Source organism: Miniopterus natalensis, chromosome 3 (genome assembly GCF_054644295.1).
Source record: "Miniopterus natalensis isolate mMinNat1 chromosome 3, mMinNat1.hap1, whole genome shotgun sequence".
NCBI lineage: Eukaryota > Metazoa > Chordata > Mammalia > Chiroptera > Miniopteridae > Miniopterus > Miniopterus natalensis.
In genome coordinates this window covers 96,070,994-96,093,554 of record NC_142083.1, presented here as the reverse complement: position 1 = coordinate 96,093,554, position 22,561 = coordinate 96,070,994, and the positions used below count along the sequence as shown (strand labels likewise).

The 22,561-nt window shown below is 53.9% G+C and overlaps 1 protein-coding gene across 1 annotated transcript in view; it reads left to right on the top strand.

The window, feature by feature from the left end:
- GSG1L (GSG1 like) overlaps positions 1 to 22,561 on the top strand; it is a 185,089-nt gene that overhangs the window by 53,471 nt on the left and 109,057 nt on the right. Inside the window, exon 2 of the mRNA XM_087815146.1 lies at positions 11,403 to 11,450. Coding sequence (XP_087671272.1) covers positions 11,403 to 11,450 — 48 coding nt within the window. The remainder of the gene's footprint in view (positions 1 to 11,402; positions 11,451 to 22,561) is intronic.

Below are 22,561 nucleotides of genomic sequence, written 5' to 3'. Positions count from 1 at the left end.
GCAGAGTCCTGCTCCTGGGGCCCACCGGGTTCACTTCTGTGCCTTGCAGTCAAGCAGAATGAATCAGACCCTTCCTGTAAGTCCTATTCCTCCAAACATGACTAAAAGTCGGGGCTCTGGAGTTAGAGCGCCCTGGGTAGAATCCTGTTCCACCACTTACTACCTCTGTGCTGTTGGGTAAGGTACTTCACTTAACTGGGCCTCAGTTTATTCATCTGATAAGTGGGACTGAAAGAGTGCCTCTTTCATATGGTTGTTATGAGAATTAAGTTAGTGCACGTGGAGATTTATAACAGTGCCTGGCACATAGTAGGTGCTCAGCTGTTGTTACTTTCTGTAGCCAGGGACTGTGGGGCCCTTGTCCTCCCAATCTTCTTCTGGATTAGAAGGCAGAGGACTTGGGTTCCAGCTGCAGCTCAATATCTGACTTGTGACGAGACCTTAAGCAACTCATGAGCACCGCCCCCCAGGTCTTGGTTTCATGTCTGGAAACTGAGGATGGTGAGCTCTGTGGTCCCTAAGTCCCTCCTCCCATCTCTGGTCGATCATTCTGTGCTGAAGGGGAAGAGAAAGAAACCAGGACACAGGTCTCCCCACGGCAGCCACAGTGTGTCATAGAAAAACCACCCGTAGCTCCCACTCCCCTTGGTTTCTCCTTCAAAAGATACTTTTAGGGAGTGAGCAAGGACAACGCATGAAGGATGCGTGACAATATCCGAAAAGGGCAGGAGCGAGGCCGAGGTATTGGGAAAACCAGGTTTGCCTTGCTTTAACAACCCAACAGATGGGACGGCATTAAAACCTTCACTGTGTCCTTTATTTATCAAGCTCCCTTGAAAGTTGATGATGATAATAATTGCGAACACTTACTGAGACCTTGTCACGCACCAGCTGTCTCACATGCATGATTTCATCTGACCCCCCCACTGTGTATAAGGTAACACCAGCTGCCGTAACAAATGAACCCTGAGATATCAGTGGATCGACCCCGTAGCCATTTATTTCTTGCTCATGTAATGTGAGCTCAGGTGACCCTGGGGGTGACAGCTCTCCTCTGCGCAGTGACTCGGGGACCAGGCAACTTCCATACTGTGCCTCCACCGTTTCCTAGCGCCCCATGGAGTCCCCTGCATCTGGGTGGCGCAGTTGCTGCGTAAAAGCCCTTCCCAGGAAGTGGCACGCGTCTCCCACGCTCACATTTCAGAGGCAGGAGCCAGTCGCATGACCCCGCCGGGATGCAGAAGATGCTGGGAAATACTGTGCCTTGCTGGGCAGCTACTTCCAAGAAGCACATGAGTAGCACATTTTTTTGGTGGAGAGCTAGCTGTTTCTGTCACATCTTATGTGGTGGAGATGACAGTTATACCCACTTTACAGATGAGGAAACTAAGGCCTAGAGAGTCTGGTCTGTGAGGGGTCAGAGAACCTGTAAGGGGCAAAGCTAGGACGTGAACGCAAGACTTTATGAGTTCAAAGCTCTTACATTTAACCACTACAGTGTTTATTTTAAATAGGCATTTAGATCCTCCCAGCCGTAAAATTCTGCTGGACAAGTTCTTCCCTTCGGTTTACCCACAGTGCCCCAAATGCTCACGCAAGGTACGCCCGGGGGCCCCGGCCACCGTCACCATGCCAGGCGGGACCTTAGTCTTCGCTATTTCATCCACTTGGACAAACGATTATCCCCAGAAAGTCAACCCACATCCTGGACTGCTGCCAGAAACCAAGGCATGGGACCATCTGTAAGAGACAAATAAATCAAAATATCATCAGCAGATAAGTGTGTGCCATCTGCTGCCCTGTCAGTTGAACTGGCAGGGGCCTCCGGAGGGTTCCTCGGCAGCACTTGCCCAGGCTCTGCCACCAGCCTCAACAGCGACAGGAGAGGCTTCACGCAGGGTCTGCTGGCATTTTTCTTGGCTCCCCGCTCCTGGGCTGAATTCCTTGAATCCAGACAGCAAAGGTGGGTGAACTTTTGCCCTTGCCACGCAGTTAAAACAGTTCCTCGCCGGCCGCATTTGTTCGGGGTCAGGACCAGTTCTCCGCTCTCCTCCCAGTAAGTTGAAAACATCGACTACAGAGAAAACCAGCCACGTGCCCGCCAAGAGGCTGGATGCTGTGGAATCTGAGTCTCAGAACAGGGGTCAAACTCAGAACCAGCCATGTGGGTCCTGCTGGCTGGGCGTCTGGAAATGCAGCCACTTTCTGATGGAAATGCAGCCACTTTCTGATGGAAATGCAGCCACTTTCTCGTGGAAATGCAGCCGCTTTCTGATGGAAATGCACTTACTTTCTGATGGAAATGCAGCCACTTTCTTGTGGAAATGCAGCCACTTTCTCATGGAAATGCAGCCACTTTCTTGTGGAAATGCAGCCACTTTCTCTTGGAAATGCAGCCACTTTCTCATGGCCGATTTCTCTTGCGACAGGTGGAGTCCTCTTTGGAGGGCCCCTGAGACTTGCTTTAGTAAGCATGGGTTTTTCTAGAACCTGCTTACTCTGCTTAGAGGCGGGACAGAGCAGTAGCCAAATGCAAAGGCTCTGTGTTGGGCTGTCTTGGTTTGAATCCTGTCTCTACCACTGGCTGTGTGACCTTAGACAAGTTACTCAGTTTCCCATGCCTCAGTTTCTTTATCTGTAAAATGGGAATGGTAGTTTGTAAAGCACTTTGGGCCTGGCACGGGTACGTGTGGACATAGCATGTTAGCAGACATTACTCACTGGCCGGCTCTGTGAGACCAGTGCTATTGCCTCTCTTTGTGGTCCCTCTGTTCCCCAGTCCCTCACTCTGGGTCTCCTGACCCCCTCTCCTCACCCCAAACTCCCTCCACAGAAACCTCAACAACACCATCTGGTGCGGTGTGGAACTAAGTCACTATCCTCAGTCCCAGGATCTGGGGACCCAGCCAAGGATGCTGGGCTCCCCAGGCTCCTCCTTCTTGCTGCCCGTCTTCCTGTCTCCAGGCCTGGGATCCTGCGTGTTTATGCCAAGGGCAACTTGGCCTACCCTCAGCGCTCCACACCCCTTCTGCCAGCCTTGGGCATCTCCTCGGCCCACCTCCCTGATCCTGCCTGTGGTCCTGCCAGGTTCCCTCCACCTGCTTCTGGCCTGGGGAGACGGCAGGCTTTCCCTGGGAGGAGTGCAGTGTGTCTCTAACCCAGGATCCAGGCGAGGGTCAAAAACAGCTCTTCTTTCTGGAGCCAAGCACAGGCAGGCCTTCTCACGCGCTTTCTCCCGTCTCGTTCTTTTTGCAAGCCTGGAAGGCCAGCTACCCAATGCCTTCCGTTTGGCAAGTGGGGAAGGGGCCCAGGGAGGTGACACCACTCTCTGAGGGGCTAGCAGGAGGCGGAGGAGGGATTTGAACTCAGGTCTCATGGCTTTGGAGCCCAGAGAGGCCCGTAAGAGCACCTGTCAAGGAGGGCGACTGAGAGCTGTGATGAGTGACGTGGCATGTGGGTGGCGGCACATCAGGCTGATCCCGCACAGATGTCGCCTGATTTAAATCCTGACTGAAGACATCTTGCTTCATACCCATCACCTCGTTTAGCTCTCAAGCAGCCCCACGAGGCTGGAGTGAGCATCTTTTTCTGGCAAGAACCCCGGCCAAACACAGACGGTTGTTTACACACAGCCCACGGCCAGCGATGCAGGGGCGCGGCCTTCCCCGGGGAGCCCACCCTGCGTGGCCCCCGCCGCCCGGTGCCCGCTGCCCGCTGCCCTCGCCGCCTCCACGACCCGCTTCTTTCTCAAGCCGCCGGACCTGGGGGAGGGTGCTTGGCTCGGGCTGCCGCCACCAGAGCAATTTCAGAGCCACCCCCACCCCACCTTGGCTTGGCCGGCCCCACGGGCAGTGAGTGGGCAGAGGGGTCTGCAGCAAGGGCGGGCCGGGGCCTCTTGGGCTGTGCAAAAAGCCAGCAGCGGCCCCAGAGGCGATGCCACGGGGCCTAGGAATAGACCTTGCATTTGTCTCTTCTGTGCAGGGAGCAAAGCCTTCAGAAACACATTTAGATACGACTTCTGGGATTTGTTTCCAAAAACCCCCATAATAGTGGGGGAGGAAGTGTAGAAGAGACAAGGCTGGCTGTGGGGTGACAGTTATTGAGGCTGAGTGGGGACACGGGGCTCGTCACACTAGTCTCTCTGCTTTTTCAAAAAATGGAAAATTTTCATAATAAAAGGTGTTAAAAAGATTTTTTCAGAGACACTGTACTTGCCCAAGTCCAAACAAGCTGGTCCGGCCACAGAATGTCCCAGGTCTCTGCCCCACTACAGGCAGGGCAGGCCCTGAAAGATGGAAAGAGCTTTGGAGAAACACAGCCTGGGTCCAGTCCTGATCCTGCCACTTCTGGGCCGTGGAACCTTGAGTGTGCTGCTTTGCGTGTTCGAGTCTCATTTTCGTCTGGACAATGGGGATGAGTACAGTGTGCTGTGGGCCAAGTCCTCAGCGTGGCGCTCGCCCTGGACTCTCTCTGGGTCACAGGATCCTGGGCCCTAGGCAATGTGACAAGCTCTAGCTTCCCCTTGCTGGTGGAGAGGTCTGTCATGTATAGCCCCGAGGAGGCTGAGCCAGAGGGGCCAAGCTGTGCCCAAGGTAGATGTGACAATATAAGGAGATATATTGACAAAAAAAACCCCCAAACCCCACAAAAAACCACTGGAAATTCAGAGCAAGGGGACATTTCTCTGGCATAGGGCAGGTGGTTGGTGAGCAGAGCAGGCTTCATGGTGGGGAGTGGGATGGGCATTTGAGCTGAGTCTTGAAGGCTGGGGATGGTTCAGACAGAGATGAAAGGAGAGATGTTGAGATTGAGAGGTGGGAAAAGCCAGGGATGTCCATCTGAACTAGCCCGCATGAAGCCACAGAAAAGGAGGGCGGGGGGTGAAGGATGGTATTCAGGTGTCATGTCAGTGCAATCGCCAGGTCTCCGAGGGCTGTGCCTCGTGGCAGGTGTGAGGCTGGGGGTGGCTGCCCAGCAGCTGCCTTGGGGCCACCTCCTCACCCTGGGCACTGAAGACACCCACTTCGCTTGCCTCTTCCCTTAGCTGGGCCCTGAGCCACCCCAGTGCTACCTTCCACTCTCACCTTTGCCTACAGGTGCGGGGGCCATGCCTTTAGGAATCTGCGAGTCCCCCCTTTGGAGTAATTCTTAATGAAGGCACTGTTCATGTTTTTTCACTCCGTAGTCGTGTCCAGGGCACCTGCTACTGTCCCTGGCTTTGAGGACACAGCAGGGAATGAGGCAGCCGGTCACAGAGCTTCTGTTTGCTGGAGCAAATACATGGCCTTCCAGCTGCGGGGACGCTGTCTGGGTGCCATTTAGAAGAGCCAGGGAACACCCTTCTTTGCGGCTAGGGTTCTGGGCCGCTGATACATACGCTTGAGTATTAGGACGGAAGCTCCACAGGGCGGGGACTTGCCTGGTTCACTGCTGTACCCAGGACCTAGAGGGAGCCTGGCATACAGTAGGTGCTCCATAAACACTGGTTCAGTGCGATTGCATTAGTACCAAAACTCTATGAAAGAGACAAGAAAGCGGGGTGGGGGGATGAGAGAGGTGGGTGAGGAGGGGTGAGGGTCACGCTGGGTGGGGCGGGGGCTGCTTGTCTCCATTCACCTCTGCCCCTCTGTGCCGTGGACACTGCCCTGCGCAGGTGAATGGCCGGGACTCCTGCGCCCCCGCTTTCTCCTTGGTCTGGCTGGTGGAACGCACCAGCAAGAAACCAGAGGGTGGAATGAGAGAAAGGTTGGGGTGTTTCTCCCCTCCCCTGCCTTGTTCTCTCCCTACTGATGAACTGCATCTCTCTAAAGTGTGGTCAGTGTCATAAGCAGGCCCCGGGAACCTGTTAGAAATGCAGATTCTTGGGCCCCATCCCAGAAGTGCTGGTTCTGGTGCTGCTTCAGTGGGGCAAAGCTCCTCCTTCATGGTCCCACCTCCCAGGGCGCCTTTCCCTCCCTTGTCCCTTCCCTCCCTTGTCCCTTCCGGATGGGGGAGGTGCTGGCTCCTCCTGTCCACAGGTCTGTGAATAGTCCCTTCACTCAGCAGCCTTCAGGGAGCCCCTTCCAGGTGCCATCTATTTCCTGCCGGGACCCCGACTGTGCAGATGGCTGGATGTCAACCCCTCTTCCTTCAGACGGGGCTCACCCTCTCCAGGCCGCCCAGTCCCAGAGGCTTGACTCAGTCTTCGCCGGCCATTGAGAGCTCTTGAGTAGCTCACCCTTGCGCTGGGCTGGGTTCCAAGTCTCATCTGCTGGCCACCAGCCTCAGGGCAAGGTGCAAGGGAGGACCCCGGACAGACACTTCCCTTCAAGGCTGTGGTGGGTCTAAATGTGCCCTTTCATTTTACAGGCACGGACTGTCCTGTTGCCTTATTTCTCTGGTCTAATGGGACTGAGCTTCCACTGTCCAGGGCGGTGAGAATTCACCTCTCGGCTGAGGTTCCCTCCCAGCCCCTGGGTCATGTGGTGTTTTCAGAACTTTGGGACAGCCCTTGGTCTTCTCCTGTCCCTCTTCTCCCCACTGCTGATGGTTTCCTAGTCCCATGGGGGCTGTGGGACTCTCATTTGGGTGCAGGATTTTTGCAGAGCCTATGACTGGGCTCTGCTAGCTCTCCCCCCTGTCCCTCCGTGTACATTTCTTCCTCTGTCCCCTCCTTGTAGTGGGGCAGCATCCCCTTCCCATGGGCCTCTGGGGACACAGTGGGCCTTAGGGAACCCTCCTTCCTGGGAGCAGATGCTGACTCTCAGCTACCTTTTTGGTCTTAGTAGCTCACCCTGAGTCAAAGGGCATCAGATGTCCATGGGTTTGGAGCAGACGATGGAAGGTCCAGGGTCACCCCCAGGCACAGGCCCACAGGGAAGCCCATACATCCCTGGAGTTGCCACTTGGAGGTCTAGACCCCCATCTGCTGAGCTGTCCTAGCTGCACCACCTGGTGGCTGACACCAGCTGCTACTGATCACCCTATAGAAACACCAGCATTGGTGATTTTCACTTCTTATAGGCAGGGAAACTGAGGCACCAAAAAGTTAATGTCGATGTCACACAGCTAAGAAGTGATGTAGACAGCTGAACCCATACAGGTCTGCTTCAGGCCCCAGCTCTGAACCCCTCACGACGCACCGACCCCGTGATAGTGGCCTAAGCACCAGTCTCGTCTCTCCTCCATCAGCCTGCAGGGGACCGTGTCCTGTGTCCCCTCTGACCCATGTGTGGAGATGATGACGATGAGGGCCACCATCTCCTGAGCACCCAAGCTCTTTGCCCATGTTGAGTCTTTACAACATTCCTACAGGTGCTGTGCCCACGTTACAGTTAAAGAAATCAAGGCCCAGGAGACTGGGGACTTGTGGCAGGAAGTGACAGGGTCAAGATTTGAACCTGATGGATTCCAGAGCCCGGGCCCTTGGTCACTCTGCTGTCCTGCCCCACAGGCCACGCTGGTGCTTGGACTTCTTATTGGTTTTCTAACGTTGAAAACAGATATTTTTACAAGTCAGATTGGAGTGTGGCTCTCACCTTAGCTGCATGCTGGAGTCACCTGGGGAGCTTTTAAAACCCCGCTGATGTTTGGCCTGACAGTCACCAATTAAATCGGGGCCTGCGTGGGTGGGGCCGAGGCTTCCCAAGGCTGAGAACCACTTAACTTGGACGATCTTTAGGCTTCTTCCCAGCCTTCAGGCTCCATGGTTCAGGGAAGGAAATGTGCTTGGCTCCACGATCTGACTGACGAGCCTCACTCTGAAGAGATAACTACACTTGTCTTCAGCTTTATATCCAAACAAAACCCCCTAGTTAAACATACACATTGAATAATAACTGACAAAGATGGTAATGTGTTAAGGGCTGCTTCTGAAAGCAATAAGCCGATATGGTATAGTTTGATCTTTTCCACAAATGGGTAGCTAACCTTTATCATGGACAGTGAGGGTCTGAGGACAAAAATCCCTTCTGTGTTTTGGATTTCAGTTATTAGACTTGTTGACCATTGAAATACCTGGTCTTCCTTACGCCATCACTATGATTTTTCCTTAAACCTCAGCATTGCCCTGCAGGGCAGTGTAGGCCAAGCTCGACCATCTCTGCTCAAGCATCTTCGGTTCAGAGCCTTGTCTGTGTAGCAGGAATAGAAGTATGAGAGCCGTTTAAGTCGATGCTGGTGGATTTTCCCTGTCTGCAGGGAGGTGTATTCTTAGGGGACTCCTGTCAGGACCCGGCAGCTCTGCATCGTGGGAATGGCTAGCTGCAGCTGGAAATTCTGTCACAGCAAATGGAAACAGCTGGCTGGAAAAACCTTAGGGCCTGGAGTTTGGAGTCTATGGACCTGAGTTGAGTTCTGCGTCATCACTTACTAGCTGTGTGGTCTTGGGCAAATCACTGAAACTCAGAGCCTCAGTTTGCTTGTCTCTACAATGGGGGTTCTCAGAGCTACATTGCCGGTATGGGGTTGGAGAGAGGGCAAACACACTTTTACAATAAAACCACTCAATAAACTAGGAAGAAAGGAACGTCCCCAACCTGATGACGAGCATCTATGAAAAGCCTAAGGTTAACAGCATATTTAATGGTTCAAGAACGAATGCTTTCCCAAGATCGGGAACAGGACAAGGGCGTCTGCTCTTGACATTTCTATTCAACATTTTACTGCAGGTTTTAGCCAGAACGATTAGGCAAAAGAAGAACAAAACCCATGCATTTTAGCTCACCATCTATTTTCATTTTTAAATCTTCCCTCCTAGTTCTCAGCTGTCAGCAAACATCTCTTTCAGCAGGTAATGACCTGGGTTCCAAGGACTTGCTGCGTGGCTCAGGCCGGCCACTCACGGCCCGAGCCTTACCTTTTTCATCTGCCCTGCACCTCGGTGTAGAGCCCAGAGAGGAAGCAAGCAGGATGGACCCACAGGAGCGGCATCCATCCACCTGGGGCCCATGACTCTGGAAGGGATCATATAAGAGAGGAGGCTACTCCTTGGCTTAGCACTCAAGACCCTTTGTGATCTGGCCTCGCCTTCCTTCTCAGCATCTCCCACTACTCCCCAGCATCTGCCTTTGCATGTCTATGGGGCTGGACGTTCAGGAGCCTGAAGGGGCTTCAAGGAACCTTCTTAGAGAACAATTTAGGAAGCTCTAGCAGACACAAGAGTTGACAATGCTGGAAGTTTCCAGACCTTTTTCATCCCCCAACTAACATTGGTTCCATTTTGACCCAGAATCTATCTCCTTGCTGGGATCAGCGGTAAAATCTTTAAACCAGGGATTGCAAGCTCACTCTACAGGTCATCCAGTCTAGGTCTCAGAGGCCAGCTGGGTGGTTTAGGGAAGCGAGGGGGAGAGCAGCAGGGAGTGGTGGGGACTGTGGCAAACTAGAGAGAGGTGTCCCAGCTGAAGTAGCAGCACCTGCCCCTCCCCTTCTGACTGTTGCTGTGGGGGGTTGTGGGCCCAGCATGGCCTGCTCTTCTGGTTCAGAAGAGCAGAAGTCTGGATTTGTAGGCAATAGTTTTCTTATTTTTAGGCTTCTGTGTGGGTCAAACAAACTGTGTTTGTTGGAGGAGGGGGCATCCAGTGTGTGCTCCCTTCACAAGAAAGGGCCTGGAGCCTGGACCATGTCTAACTAATCACTGTGTCCCCGGTGGCCAACACAGTGCTCAGCACCAAGGAGGCCTTAGAGCAAGGGTGGGGAATCTTTTTTCTTTCAAGGGCCATTCTGATATTTATAACATCACTTGAGGGCCATACAAAATTATTAATTTAAAAATTAACTATGAAAAAAGCTCCTAGATTTATTGAATTTCAAGTGTGTCCCATGGTTGCCTTGGCAGGGCCAGACCAAATAATTTCACAAGCCGCACACAGCCCACGGGCCGTACGTTCCCCACCCTGCCTTAGAGGAAAGGCTTTCTTATAGGCACAATGTTTGGGTAGAAGGCATTCATTCACTCATTTCCTATTTGTTTAATTAACTCATATGCTCCTTGAACAAATACTTATTGAGCACTCACTGCTTAGCAGGCACTGCTCTAGGTGAGGGGCCCGGCGGGAAGAGGGTGGGGAGTGTCAGGGTAGGGCGCTGGGTAGTAAGTGGGTTAGTTAGGAAAGGCCTCCTGAGAAGGTAGCATTTGAGGAAAGTGATAAAGGACAGGAAGGGTAAATGATTCAGTTAGTCGGGAAAGAACGCTCTAGGCAGAAGTAGCAGCACGTGCAAAGGTCCTGAGGCAGGGATGTGCCTGGCACACTTCAGGATTAGCAAGGGGACCGATGTGGCTGGAGTAGGGAGAGCCAGGGGAAGATATGAGGAGATGAGGTCAGGAAGGCCATGGGGGTCAGAGCGCCGTGGCAGGTAGGCCACAGTGAGGAGGTGGGTTCTGACTCTGAGCGAACTGGGAGTCTAGGAGGGTTCTGAACAGAGAAACAATAGGCTATAACAGGACCCTCTGGCCACTGTGCAGATAAGGCAGAAACAGGGAGACCGTGCAGGGGCTACTGCACAATCCAGGTGGGAGACGACGGTGGCTAGAGCGGAGGAGGTGAGAGTGGTTGGACTCTAGATGTACTGGGAGCGGGAGCCAGAGATCAGGTGCGGAGGCGTGAGAGAGATGGAGGCTTTGGCCTGAGCACCCGAGAGGTGGAGTTGCCATTTACTGAGCTGGGGATGCACCGGGCACGTGGCAACTGTCCCCGGAGCTTACAGCATGGGGCCAGCCGCCCAGAATCACACGCACAGGAAGAGTTAGAAGGTGACTGGGTGCCTGTGGGAGAAGGGCGGGGTGCCGTGAGAGCTTACAGCCGGGGAAGCGTGTTCTGGCAGCGGGAAGAGTGTGTGAGGCCCTCGGGGTGGGAGGGAACTCAAGGACACAGGAGCTGAGAGGAGGGAGGGAGGGGGTGTGGGTGGAGGGGGTGTGGGTGGAGAGGCCACTGGAGGCCCGTCCTGGGGCCACGTGAGCTACTTGGGCTGTATCCTTTGGGAAAGGAGCGGAGGTTTTGAAGAGTGTGCATACCGTGTGTGTCTGTGTGCGTGCGTGTGTGCTTGATGTGACCAGAGCTGTGTGTTTTGAAAACATTCCTCCGGCTTCAGTGTGGAGAATGGGTTGGACAGAGGCCAGGGGAGCCCAGTGAGGGGCGGTGGCCCTCCCCCTGCTGGGCCTGGACGGCGTGGAGGCCGTGGAAAGGGACAAGGGCTTTGAGGGGATGCGAGTGACAGGACTGGACTGGTTGGGAGGGGAGAGGGGAAGTGGCATCACATTCGCAGGGACATTGTCTTTCTGGGAAAAAGGGTAAGAGAAAGATGCCACCCGGCTTAGGGACGCTCAGGCCTCCTCGGCCACAGGGCTCGTGGGAGGGGAGAGGCGAGAGCCCACGGTGCTCATTTCCTCTCATGTTCTGAAAACCCTTCTTTTCTTTTCAAAGGTGAAAAATGCCGCAGCTTCATCGACCTGGCCCCAGCATCGGAGAAAGGTAAGTGTGGCCCTGCTCAAGTGGCCTCCCCTCCCCTCCAGACGCTTCCCTGCCTGGGTGGCTGCCCGAGCCCTGCGAGGGCCCCCCCCCAGCAACCCTGCCCCCGGCGCCCGGGAGCCGGGCCATTGCAGGGCTCCGAGCTTCTCCAGCAGTCGCTGAAGTGGGAGAGGGAGGATGTGAGAGGGAGCCGGGCTCAGGCAAGACCTCGGGGGCAGGGAGGCCCCAGGTCCCCCCTAGTCATCTTACGGGTGCGGGAGGGCCAGCTGGGCTGGACACTGCTGTGCAGAGAGGTCTCGCTGGAGCGCGGGGCCCAACAGCAGGGCTCCTGAGCCTGCAGGATGCTCAGAGGATGGCTAAAGCAGCCTGAGTGTGGAGGGGGCGCAGCGGGTGGGGTCAGGTGTAGCTGCAAGTAATAGCGATCCCAGACAGCTGGCTTCAGTGGAGAAAGGTAGTTCCCTCTCTTACAAAAGCTTGACAGTTGGCAATGCAGGCAGGTCCTGCTCCATGGAGTCAGGATGCAGGCCCTGTGCCCTCTCTGTCATGCCTGTGGCCTTTGTCTTCATGACCTAAGATGTGGAGAGAACATCAGCTGTCACATCTGTGTTCTAGGCAGCGGGATGGCTGAAGGGCCAAGGAGGAAGGGAAAGCCTGCATGTCCACTCTGCTCATGTCTCTTGGGCCCGAACTTGATGATGTGACCACACTTAGCTGCAAGGGAGGCTGGGAAGTGAGTCTTTATCTTGGGTGACTCTGTACTCAGCTAAGTCCGGGGGTTTATCATTATGGAAGAAAGGGGGTAAGGATTCTGGATGGTCCAGGACCACAGGGTGTGGCTACCTCCCCTCTGCCACCGAGGAGAACGCTGCCAGGCGAGAACAAGCCTACAGGTGTCTTCAAACAGCCTGAAGATGAAGAGAGGGCGCTGGTGCTGGGAGTTAGGGTGGGGAAACTGAGGCAAAAGTGCAGTCATATAAACTGTCTCAACATGGGGGACCTTGGCGTGCTTGGCTCAGGGGAAGTTCTTGAGTCCAGGATGTGTGGCTGCCCACACACCCTGCTGGCAGGGCTGAGCTTGTATCTTCCCTGTGGTGTCAGGAGGCGGTTCAGGGGCCCTGGAGGGGTGCATCTCCGACCCCATCCAGTTGTCACAGAGGCTGGTGATGTTCCTGTCTTGTGGAACTGTCTCCTTGGAGAGCTCTAGCCAAGCGGCAGTTGGTGAGACTGAGGGACAGACACATGACAAGGAATCCCCAGGGCCCTCAGGCCCCCTGCTGAGCAAGTGGGGACGGCCTCCTCTTTTCCTCAGCTTCCCCATGGCTGTGTCTCCTCCAGTTGCTCCACGCAGCCATCCCTGAAGTCTTAGGCTGAGCATCTCAGGCCCCGGCTTCCAAACTGAGGTCTTTGGGAAACACGACAAATATGACTAATAAACGACTGGTATTCACTGAACAGTTACTATGTGCCAGGCACTTACATGTTGTAACTGTGAGACCTCTCTACAGCCTGTGAGGAAGGGGCTGATGTTCTCACCCCACTTGACAGATGAGGAAACTGAGGCTTAGAAACATTAAGCAACTTAAGTCTCACATCTCATAAGGGGCAGAGCCCAGGCTCTGTACCCCTGTGTGCTGCGCCTTAGAACCAGTACCTGCAGGCAGCCCCCTAGGATGCTCATCCCACAACCCCTAAGGTCTGGCGCTCCAGGGTCAACTCTGCTCCAAGTCTGGCCCTCAGGAAGCAGGGCCTGTGTGTCCCGTTGAGGGTGAGTGTGTGCACTCATGAGCACGTGCTCCTGTGGGAATTTGCATGTGTCTGTGTGTGCACAGGTTCATGTTGGTGGGTGAGTATATGTGCACATGGAGGTGTGTACATGTGTGGATGTGGGAGTGTGTGTGTGCCCATGTGAGCATGAAGGTAGATGTGTGTCCAAGTGTGAGCATGCATCGATGTGTGTGTGCACATGTGAGTGTGTAGATGTGTGTACACATTCGTGTGTGTCCATGTGCAGTGACAGATGGCTCGCTCTGCCTCCTTCTGGAAACACCAGACCTTTATTCCTGCTTCTGTTATGAGGATCAAAGGTCCAGAGAGGTTGTATCTTCGTGTTTTACTGGCCTCGTGATTTTACTTTCAGGGCTTGGTGGCCACGCCGAGGACCTTCTGGCTGTGTCTGTAAAATGTTTACAAGGAGGCTGAGTGGGCTGGTTTTGCTGCCAAGTTGCAGGATGATTTTCATGTACTCGCTGCCTCTCAAGCATGGTAGCCCTCTGTGTGGGTCGGTGGGGTTTGCTCGAGTCAGCGCTGGTGGCCTCTCAGACCTCCTGGCCTGGTCCTTCCAGAGGCACCTGTGGGAGTGAGGCCCTCACGGTGTCCTCACCACACTGCCCGTTTCACAAATGAGGGACCTGAGCTGCAGAGATGAGCGGCTTGTCCGGGCCACACAGGGAGTCTGGGGCCAGTGTTTGAGCTCAGGCGAGCTCTCCCGCAAAGAACATTCTCCCAGACTCTCACCCCTGCACCTGTTTGCTCTGTGATGTCCCTCCAGGTCTGCAAAATGTCATACTGATCATGACGTGAACACTAACTGGCTCCATGCCGTGCTCACCATGTGCCAATACCATTCTGAGAATTCTACACACACTGGCTCATTTAAATCCCATTTTACAGATGAGGAAACTGAGGCACAGAGCGTATCTACCACTCCTGGGCCTGACCACAGGCCTCAAGGATGGTTGGCGGCTGGTTGTGCTGGGACTGGCCCGGCTAGGCTTTGGGGTGCATGTGTTTGAGACTCGCTAAGGGCATGTGCTGTTTCCTCTGCCTGAACTGCTAGTCAGGGTCTCCCCTGGCCATTGTCACCCAAAGTGACCTATTGATTTCTCCAAAAGTGACCAAAGTACTTGGATGAAGTATCAAACCTCCATTCCCCCGCTGCACCCCAGTTGGGCACCCTCTGCACCCTTGAGCACCAGCTACGCGGCAGGCTCAGGGCCGGGCCGGGGAGCAAGGCTGAATGAAGCAGGGGCGGGAGACGGGGAAATAAGCGGGGTCCCCCACGGTGGGAGGGCTGCCACCGTGAATAAAGACGCCCCTTTGCCGGACAGGCTGCGCCTCAGCCCCGTCCATGAAGGCGGTTGGCTTTCCTCCCAGTGTTGCAGTGACCCCAGTCCCCAGTGAAGTTCGCCCCGCGTCATTTGTCAAGGTGTGGAGTTCCCAGTCCCCAAGCCCCGGGCGGGAGCTCATCCTCATGGGTAGATGGGCTGTCACTGGGAGGGAATGAAGACTGACCGACGGAATGAAGGAACGGAGCGCGCGTGATTCGGGTTTGCGGCAAGGCTGCCGTGACCTCGTTGCAATCCCTGCGTGCCCGCCGGCCGCGGCGGGGCCCCCGCAGCACCGAGAGTGAGCCGCACAGCTGCTCCCGGCCGCGTGGGTGCTGAGCAGGAGCCAGGGTCAAAGGACACATCCTGTGTGATCCTGTTTCCATAACACTGGGGAACAGGCAAAAGGAACCTCCGCTGTCAGAGTCGGGACAGTGGCTGCCCTTGGCGAGCGGGAGGCTCTGGCGGCGAGTGACAGTGGCTCCTTAAGGGGGTGCTCGTTACGCGGCGGTGCTCCCCAGGCCGCACACTGCCGTACGTGCGCTTCTCTGTACAGGTGGGATACGTCAATAAAAGGTAAAACAAAACTTTCCCACACTGAGTTCTTGATTATCTTTCTGAAATGAAAATCCAACAACATCAGACTCCTGCTGAGAGCCCTTTTGTGGCTTCCAGACTCACACAGGACATTTTAACACCTCCGTCAGGCCCTCCGTGATCTAGGGCTTGTGGCCTTTTCTGCTCCACTTCCTGCAATCCGTGACGTGGACCTTGTGCACCAACCCTGCCCCCCCATTTGTATGCAATTCCCCTAAGCTCCCCATCATCCCTCATGCCTCTGTGCCTTTGCCCATGCTGTTCCCTCTTGCAAACTTCTATTCATCCTTGAAAACTCAACTTAGACATGACCTCTTCTGAAGCGCCACCCCAGAGGTACCCACTGTGACTGGTCGTATTAGCACCCATCACACTGCATTGAGGTCATCTCCTTCGGGAGACAGGACACTCCCTGAGGACAGGCACTGGATCTTGTCCTTCCTGTGTCTCCTGTGCCCCAGATGGGTTGGCACACAGCAAGAATTTAGTAAAGGTTTGTTGAATGAATGAATGAAGGAGGAACAGGGGCCATGTTACAGACACTGGGTAGCTCATTTAGGTTCAAAAACCTGGATCCTGACTCCAGAAACCATGGTCTCCTCTGACCCATCTGGGCTGAGCTGTGTTTTAAGCCGTCTCTGCTCCCTGCCCGTTTCCCAGTGAGCTGGGATTTCTGGCAGCCACTAGCTGGCAATTTTTGTGGAACAATCTCCAAAGCTTGTAGGTTTCATTTGTTTGATATTTCTGTGCTGTGTAACAATGTGGTGGCTCCTTGGCCACAACCCTGAGCCTTGCCTGAGTCATTTCTCACTTCAGTTTCTATAATAGTCTCTTGTTGGTTCCCTCAATCTCTCTATTCTCTGTCTGAAATCTATTTACAGTCCTGCTGCTCACTTAATTTATTTAGTGCATTTTATTGATTTATGTCATAGAACTGAAGCGTGCATAGATCAGAACATGCTGAACAGGGAAAGGAGACGGGAACCAGCTCCCAGAGCTGCCCAGACTCCAACATGGGAGCTACAAATGGGTCAGCCCGCTGGCTGCAGCCCGAACACGCCAGGGGGCCGGGGCAGCCTTGGGCCTGTGCGTTAATCCTGGCGATCTTTCCACCCCTGGCTCTCTGGGGAACTCTCTGTCAACTTTCACAGGCCACGCACTGGTCCTGCCTCCTCTGTGGAGGCAGCAGAGCTCTGGGACCCTCCTACAGAAGGAGGTCATTTCCTGGCCATTCCCAATAAACTCGTAACACAGGCTGCATCTGCTGGCGCCATTTAATTCTTGGGGGCCACCTTGCTTTCAGGCTTGGGCTGCGGTGACCTCCAGCCACCTTACCTCAGGCCAGCGGTCAGCCCCTCGTGCCAGGTTGTGTACCAGGAGCCAGGACAGTCAGGAGAGTCACCTACAGCTTCTGCTCTTGAGGAGCCCCCTTCGGGGGGACCGACAGGGAGGAAGAGAGTCACCTCTGTGAATCGTGCCCCTGCGGGGTGAACAGGGGTGTGTGGAAGGAATGACAGTCTGACAAGGCTGGCTGGAGGGGTGCCATGTGGGGATGGTCCGGAAGGAGGAGTGGCATTCCTTCTTGTGGGCGAGGGGCCCCAGGGGAGGTCATTCCTGGAGACTGAATGGCACTTGCAAAAGTGTAAGACCCAGTGCCCTCAGTGCCAGGCACCAGGCGGATATGCAATGGACATTTGCTGAATGACTAAGGAGTGGAAGGAAAGTAGAGCCCAGAGAGGTTAAGTGCCTCACTCAAGGTCACACAGCAAGTTTAGGTTAGAGTCAGGCTCCAGGCTCCTGAAGTCTTTTAAGCAGCATGCACCCACCCTGCCAACCCCACACACCCTTTCTCACCCCACTTGTCCTTCCCACCTTACCTCCAGCCTCATTTCTCAGCATCACACATGGTCTTCCCTCCTCCCTCATTGTGAAGAGCTGATTCTGCCACTTTGCGCTCTGAAACTCTGGGTCCCTCTTACTATGTGCTCTAATGAAAGGTGATTGTAACCCCTCTGCCTGGCGGAGGACTGCCCTGGAGATCACAACAGCTAATAATTGCTCTAGTTGCTCTAATGCCAATTATTCAAGATTATCTTTCCAAGCAATTAGGTGTCTGGGCAGTCTCACCTGCGCACTCTCAGAGAGCTTCATATCAACCCCAAATGGTGACCAGCTCTCATGTTTCATAATTGGAAACAGTTCCTCTGAGGTGAGAAGACCGCTAAGCGTAAAGAGCGGTGATGTAACTTTCCAAATGACTCTGGTCTTATCACGCCTCGGTGAGAAGTCGCTCGGGCACTCAGATCCAGCCCCGCGTCCAGCCCTGTCGGCGGAGTGGGGGGCTCAGCAGTGTTCAGGGGAATAGCCCCTGATGAGCTGGGCCGGGTCTGAGGATTTTGAAGGATGGCTCCTTCCCACATCCCAGGAAAGTCTTTCCGTGGGCTGGTTCCTCCTGGATTTCTCCCTAGAATGGGATTTGCAACAAGACCATTCCATTTGGCCCAGGCCTTGCGTTCGCCAACAGCCTTCACTTTAGACGCATGGTGATTCTTTCAATGAAATGAGACACACAGCTGCAAACCAGGGCCACCGCGTACAGTGTGCAGGTCACTAGCTGCGCGACTCTGGGGCTCATGGTTCATGCTGTGGTCTGTGTGAGTGGCATAGGGTTGCGCAGTGCACACCCTGGACGACTGTATGTGGGGGCCAGGGATACACAGACAGGTTAAAGAAGACAACGCTCAGCATATAAATCCACACTGTACATCGCTGCTGAGCCACACTGCCCGGGATGAGCTGGGAATTTGCGACCCTGTTTGTCATGCTTCCTTGTTTTAATTGGTATAATTTTATTGGTATAATCGACAAACAGTGAAAGCACAGGTTTTAAATGTGCAGTTCAATGAGTTTCAGGAAATGCATGCCTCCACGTAAGTCGAACCAGGGCCAGCTTTGTGGGCATGTGACCTGTGCAGTCACCCTGCGTCCCTTGCATAGAGGTTTAATGCTCTTTGTCACCGTCTTGAAATTCTTTTTTAATTTTTTTAATCCTGACCTGAGGATATGTTCTTATGGATTTTAGAGAGAGAGGATGGGAGAGAGAGAAAGAAACACCGATGTGAGAAACATCGACCGGTTGTCTCCCATACGCACCTTGACAGGGAGTCAAACCCACAACCTAGGTATGTGACCTGACTGGGAAGCAAACCCAGAAGCTTCTGGTGCATGAGACGGTGCTCCAGCCACCCGAGCCACCCGGCCAGGGCCTTGAAGTTTGTTTGTTTGTTAATCTTCACCAGAGGATATTTTTTCCATTGATTTTTATAGAGTGGAAAGGAGAGAGGAAGAGCGGGGGGGGGGGGGGGGGGGGGGCGGGGGGGGGGGCGGGGGGGCTTCAATGCGAGAGAGACACATCGATTGGTTGCCTCCTGCAGGTGCCCCAACTGGGGCCAGGGGTTGAACAGCACCCAGGTACTGCCCTTGACCGGGAATCAAACCTGTTTAACCCTTCAGTTTGCCGGCCGATGCTCTAACCACTGAGCCCACCAGCCAGGGTGAAATTCTTAATACTTTTTTTAAACAAGGGGCCCTGCGTTTTCATGTGCTCTACCTCCTCAGTTTGGGCTGTGTATTGCGCGCACACACACACCATCCCCATATTATTACTCACTTACCATTTCTCCTTACATTGATTCACTTAGAAAGTCCAATTATTTTAGCTTCATCTTGAGCAATGGTATCTGTTAGCTCATGGTTTTAGCAGCCAGGTTATTTTTTTCAAAATGCTTTAAAGTAAATAATAATAATAATACCCCAAACTTATTTCTGTTTTGCCGACATGCCAGACCCGGCTGAAGCCCCGTCGATGAGGTTTGTGCTGGTGTTAACACCATGCTACAGATGGGGAAACCGGCACCCAGGGAGGTTAAGTCCCCTTGCCTGAGACCAGATGGGTGTGAGTGGTAGAGCTGGGTTGGACCTGGGCAGGTGGGCTGCAGAGTCCCTGTGCTTCACCCGCCCACTTACTGCCTCGAGTGAGCTGTTAAAACAGGAAAGAATCCCTAAGTGAGCTGTGACTGGGGCAGACTGAGGCCTAGGGATGGGAAGGGAGGAGTGAGAGCTGGCCTGTGGGGCTGGGAGGGAGGAAGGCTGTCCTGCGCCTGGGATGGCACTGTGAGCCTCGCCGCCTCCCTCCGCTTCCTTCCCGGCACACGTCTGGCTCCCAGATTGGAGTCTCACCCTCCTGACAGCCTGTCAGTTGGAAGGGCTCAGAGAGCTGGTCTCATCTGCTCCATTTTGCAGATAAAGAAAGGGAGGCCCCAAGAAAAACCTCTTCGTGGCTGCCACGGAGCACTGAGTATGCCTACTGCATACCAGTCCCTAGGAGCTGAGGCCCCACTGTGGGGCGGCCTCCCCTGGACCGGCCCTGTACTCGCTGAGCACGGGCTTCATTCTAGCCCCTCCCGGGCACATTACCCCACTTAGCCCCTCAACAGCCCGCGAACTCGGGGGTGTGACTTTCCCTGTTCTTGGGTCAGGAAGCTGAGCCTCAGGCAGGCGAGGCGCCATCCTCCAGGGCCAGGTGCGGGCGGAGCTGGGAGCTGGGCCCAGCTGCCGCCCTCCGTTCTCGCGCAGCGCAGCTCTGCCTGGCCAGCCGTGGTCCCCTGGCCTGCTCTCCGCCCAGCCAAGGCTCGCCTTCCTCATCTGCAAACGGGAGGAATAGCATCCACTTGGCGGATTCTTCCAAATCAAATGAAATGATCCATGTGAGGTTGCGCCCAGGGTTTGGCTCCGTCCGCGCCAGCGTGAGTATTGCACTTTCTTTCCCGTCTCCTCGCTTTGACCCAGCCAGCTAGAAAGCTGTCTTGGAAAGGAACTCAATTGTGTTTATTTCTACTTGACCGACACTCAACTAACCTTTATTGAATAATGCACAGAATTCCATTCCCTGCTAGATACCTCCACGCCCCTGTTTCACTTAATTCTTTCGACGGCTCTTTGGAGAAGGTGCTGTTATCTCTGCTATACACCCAAGGAAACAGGCTCAGAGAAGTTGAGCTACTTGCCTGTGATCACACAGCAAAGTCCCGTGCAATTTCTGTCATCCCTCACGGGTCTTCCCACCATGCCTGGTGCCTGCTGGCCCCTCTTTTGCTTCTCGGGCCCAGGAGATTCGTTTGTTGGCTTTGCTGTGTGCTCGGACCCAGCTGGGCAGCTCACAGCTGCCAGGGGCTGCGAGAGCAGAGGGATGCAGCGGCTGAGGTTTCCCGTGGCTGCTCCTGCTCCCGGCACCCTCTGCTCCTCATGCCTCCCATCTGCCAGCTCCTGCAGCCTCATCATTTGCAGCCATCTGCTGGGCTCCCCGGAGGCGCTAAAGTCTGGATGTAGCACAGAACCCCCCAAACACACCGCCTTCAGCCTACATGAGTGGAGGGGCTCAAGCCCCTAACTGAGCCTGATACCTTACGCACTCCTGGAAGCCACCAGGAACTACAAACTTGAGACCCTTTCAAAAACACGTTCCTAGGGGGCCGAAGCCCGCACCCCAATTTGCTGCCCAGGAATTGGCTCCTGCAGGCCTGGGGCTGGTTCCCAGAGCCAGCCGGACTCCCACAGGCTTGGCTGGGCTTAGGCTTTCACCTGAAATTTCATTTTGAGTTAAAAAGTCCTGCGTCTCCTGGCAAGGATGCCCTGGCCCTGACTGCTGTCAGAATCTCTAGCCTCTTGGGCTTCTGGGCTTCTGATTTTCAGCATGTGTTTTGCCAAAAGGCCAGATGTGAAGGGTGGAGTTGTGTTTCTGGAGATGGGAAAAGGCCCAGTGGTTTCTCCAAAGCCGGTGCCCGTCTGCTTAGTTTCACCGCGCATCCCCTTCCCTGGCACACCGCTGGTGGCGAGGGCAGAGACACCAAATTTATCCATTACTTTTAATTTAAAAAATGTTTTTGGTAACAGCTTGATTAAGAAATAATTCACGCCTGGCTGGGCGTGGCTCAGAGGTTGAGCATTGACCTAGGATCCAGGAGATTGCAGTTCGATTCCTGGTCAGGGCACATGCCCCAGTCGCAGGCTCGATTCCCAGTCGGGGGCATGCAGGAGGCAGCCGATCAATGACTCTCTCTCATCATTGATGTTTTTATCTCTCTCTCCCTCTCCCTCCCTCTCTCTGAAATCAATGAAGATATATTAAAAAGAAAAGATTTAATTCACTTAGCATACGATTTGTCCACATAAAGTGCACAGTTCAGTGGTCTTTAGAACATTCAGAGTAATGCAGCCATAACCACTATCAATCACAGAACGCTTTCCTGGCCCAGAAGAGAAACCCTGTTTCCTTTAGAGACCATCCCTCAATCCCCCAGGCCCCACAGAGCCCCACCCAGCCACCAACCTTCTTTCTGTCTCTGTAGGTTTGCCAATTCTGGACACATATAAGGACTTATGACTGGTTTTTTTCACTTAGTGTAATGTTTTCATGGTTCATCCACATTGCAGCATCTATCAGTATTTCCTTTCTTTTTATCTCTAAGCAATATTTCATTGTGTGATATACCACATTTTGTTTACCTACTATTTATTTAACCTTTAAAAAATTAGGAAACACAGAACAATTCGAAAACATATATAAAATATAAATATGTAGCATAACAAATGATTGTAAAACCCAACACTTTACCACCATTGAGGTCAAGAAGGACATCGCTGGCCTCCGTGTGCCCCTTCCTGAGCACCGCCAGCGCCCATTGCCAGAGGAGAGTAATCACTGCCTTGCTGACATGTACAGTAGGGACCAGAAAAGCACGCTTCTCCTTTTGTAAATAAAGTTTTACTGGAACACAGCTCTGCATATTCCCTAAGTGTGCCTGAGGCTGCTTTCATGCTGAAAAGGCAGTTGAGCGGTTGGAACAGAGACCCTATGGCCCACCAAACGTAAGATATTTCTTCTGGCTTTTTACAGAAAAGGCAGGCTGACCCTGCTTCATGGTTTACCAGCAAGCATGCAAACCTAAACACGATACTTTTACTTGCTTTTGAACTTTCTATATAAATGCAATCATACTGTGTACCTTTTTTGTGTCTGGCTTCTTTGTTCAACATTATGTTGATCACTGTTTTAGTCTGGGCTGCTATAACAGAACACCACAGACTGGGACCTATAAACAACAGAAATCTATTTCTCACAGCCGTGGGAGCTGGCCGTCGGAGATCAAGGTGCTGGCAGATCTGGTGTCTGGCTCATGGACTGGCTCTTGTCTTCTCACTGCTGTGTCCTCACAGGGCAGAGGCCTGAGGGAGCTCCAGAGGGTCTCTTTCATAAGGTCATTAATCCCATTCATGAGGGCTTCACCTCCATGACCTCACTGCTTCCCCGATGCTCCACCTCCAAATGCCACCCCTCGGGGAGCTAGAACTGGG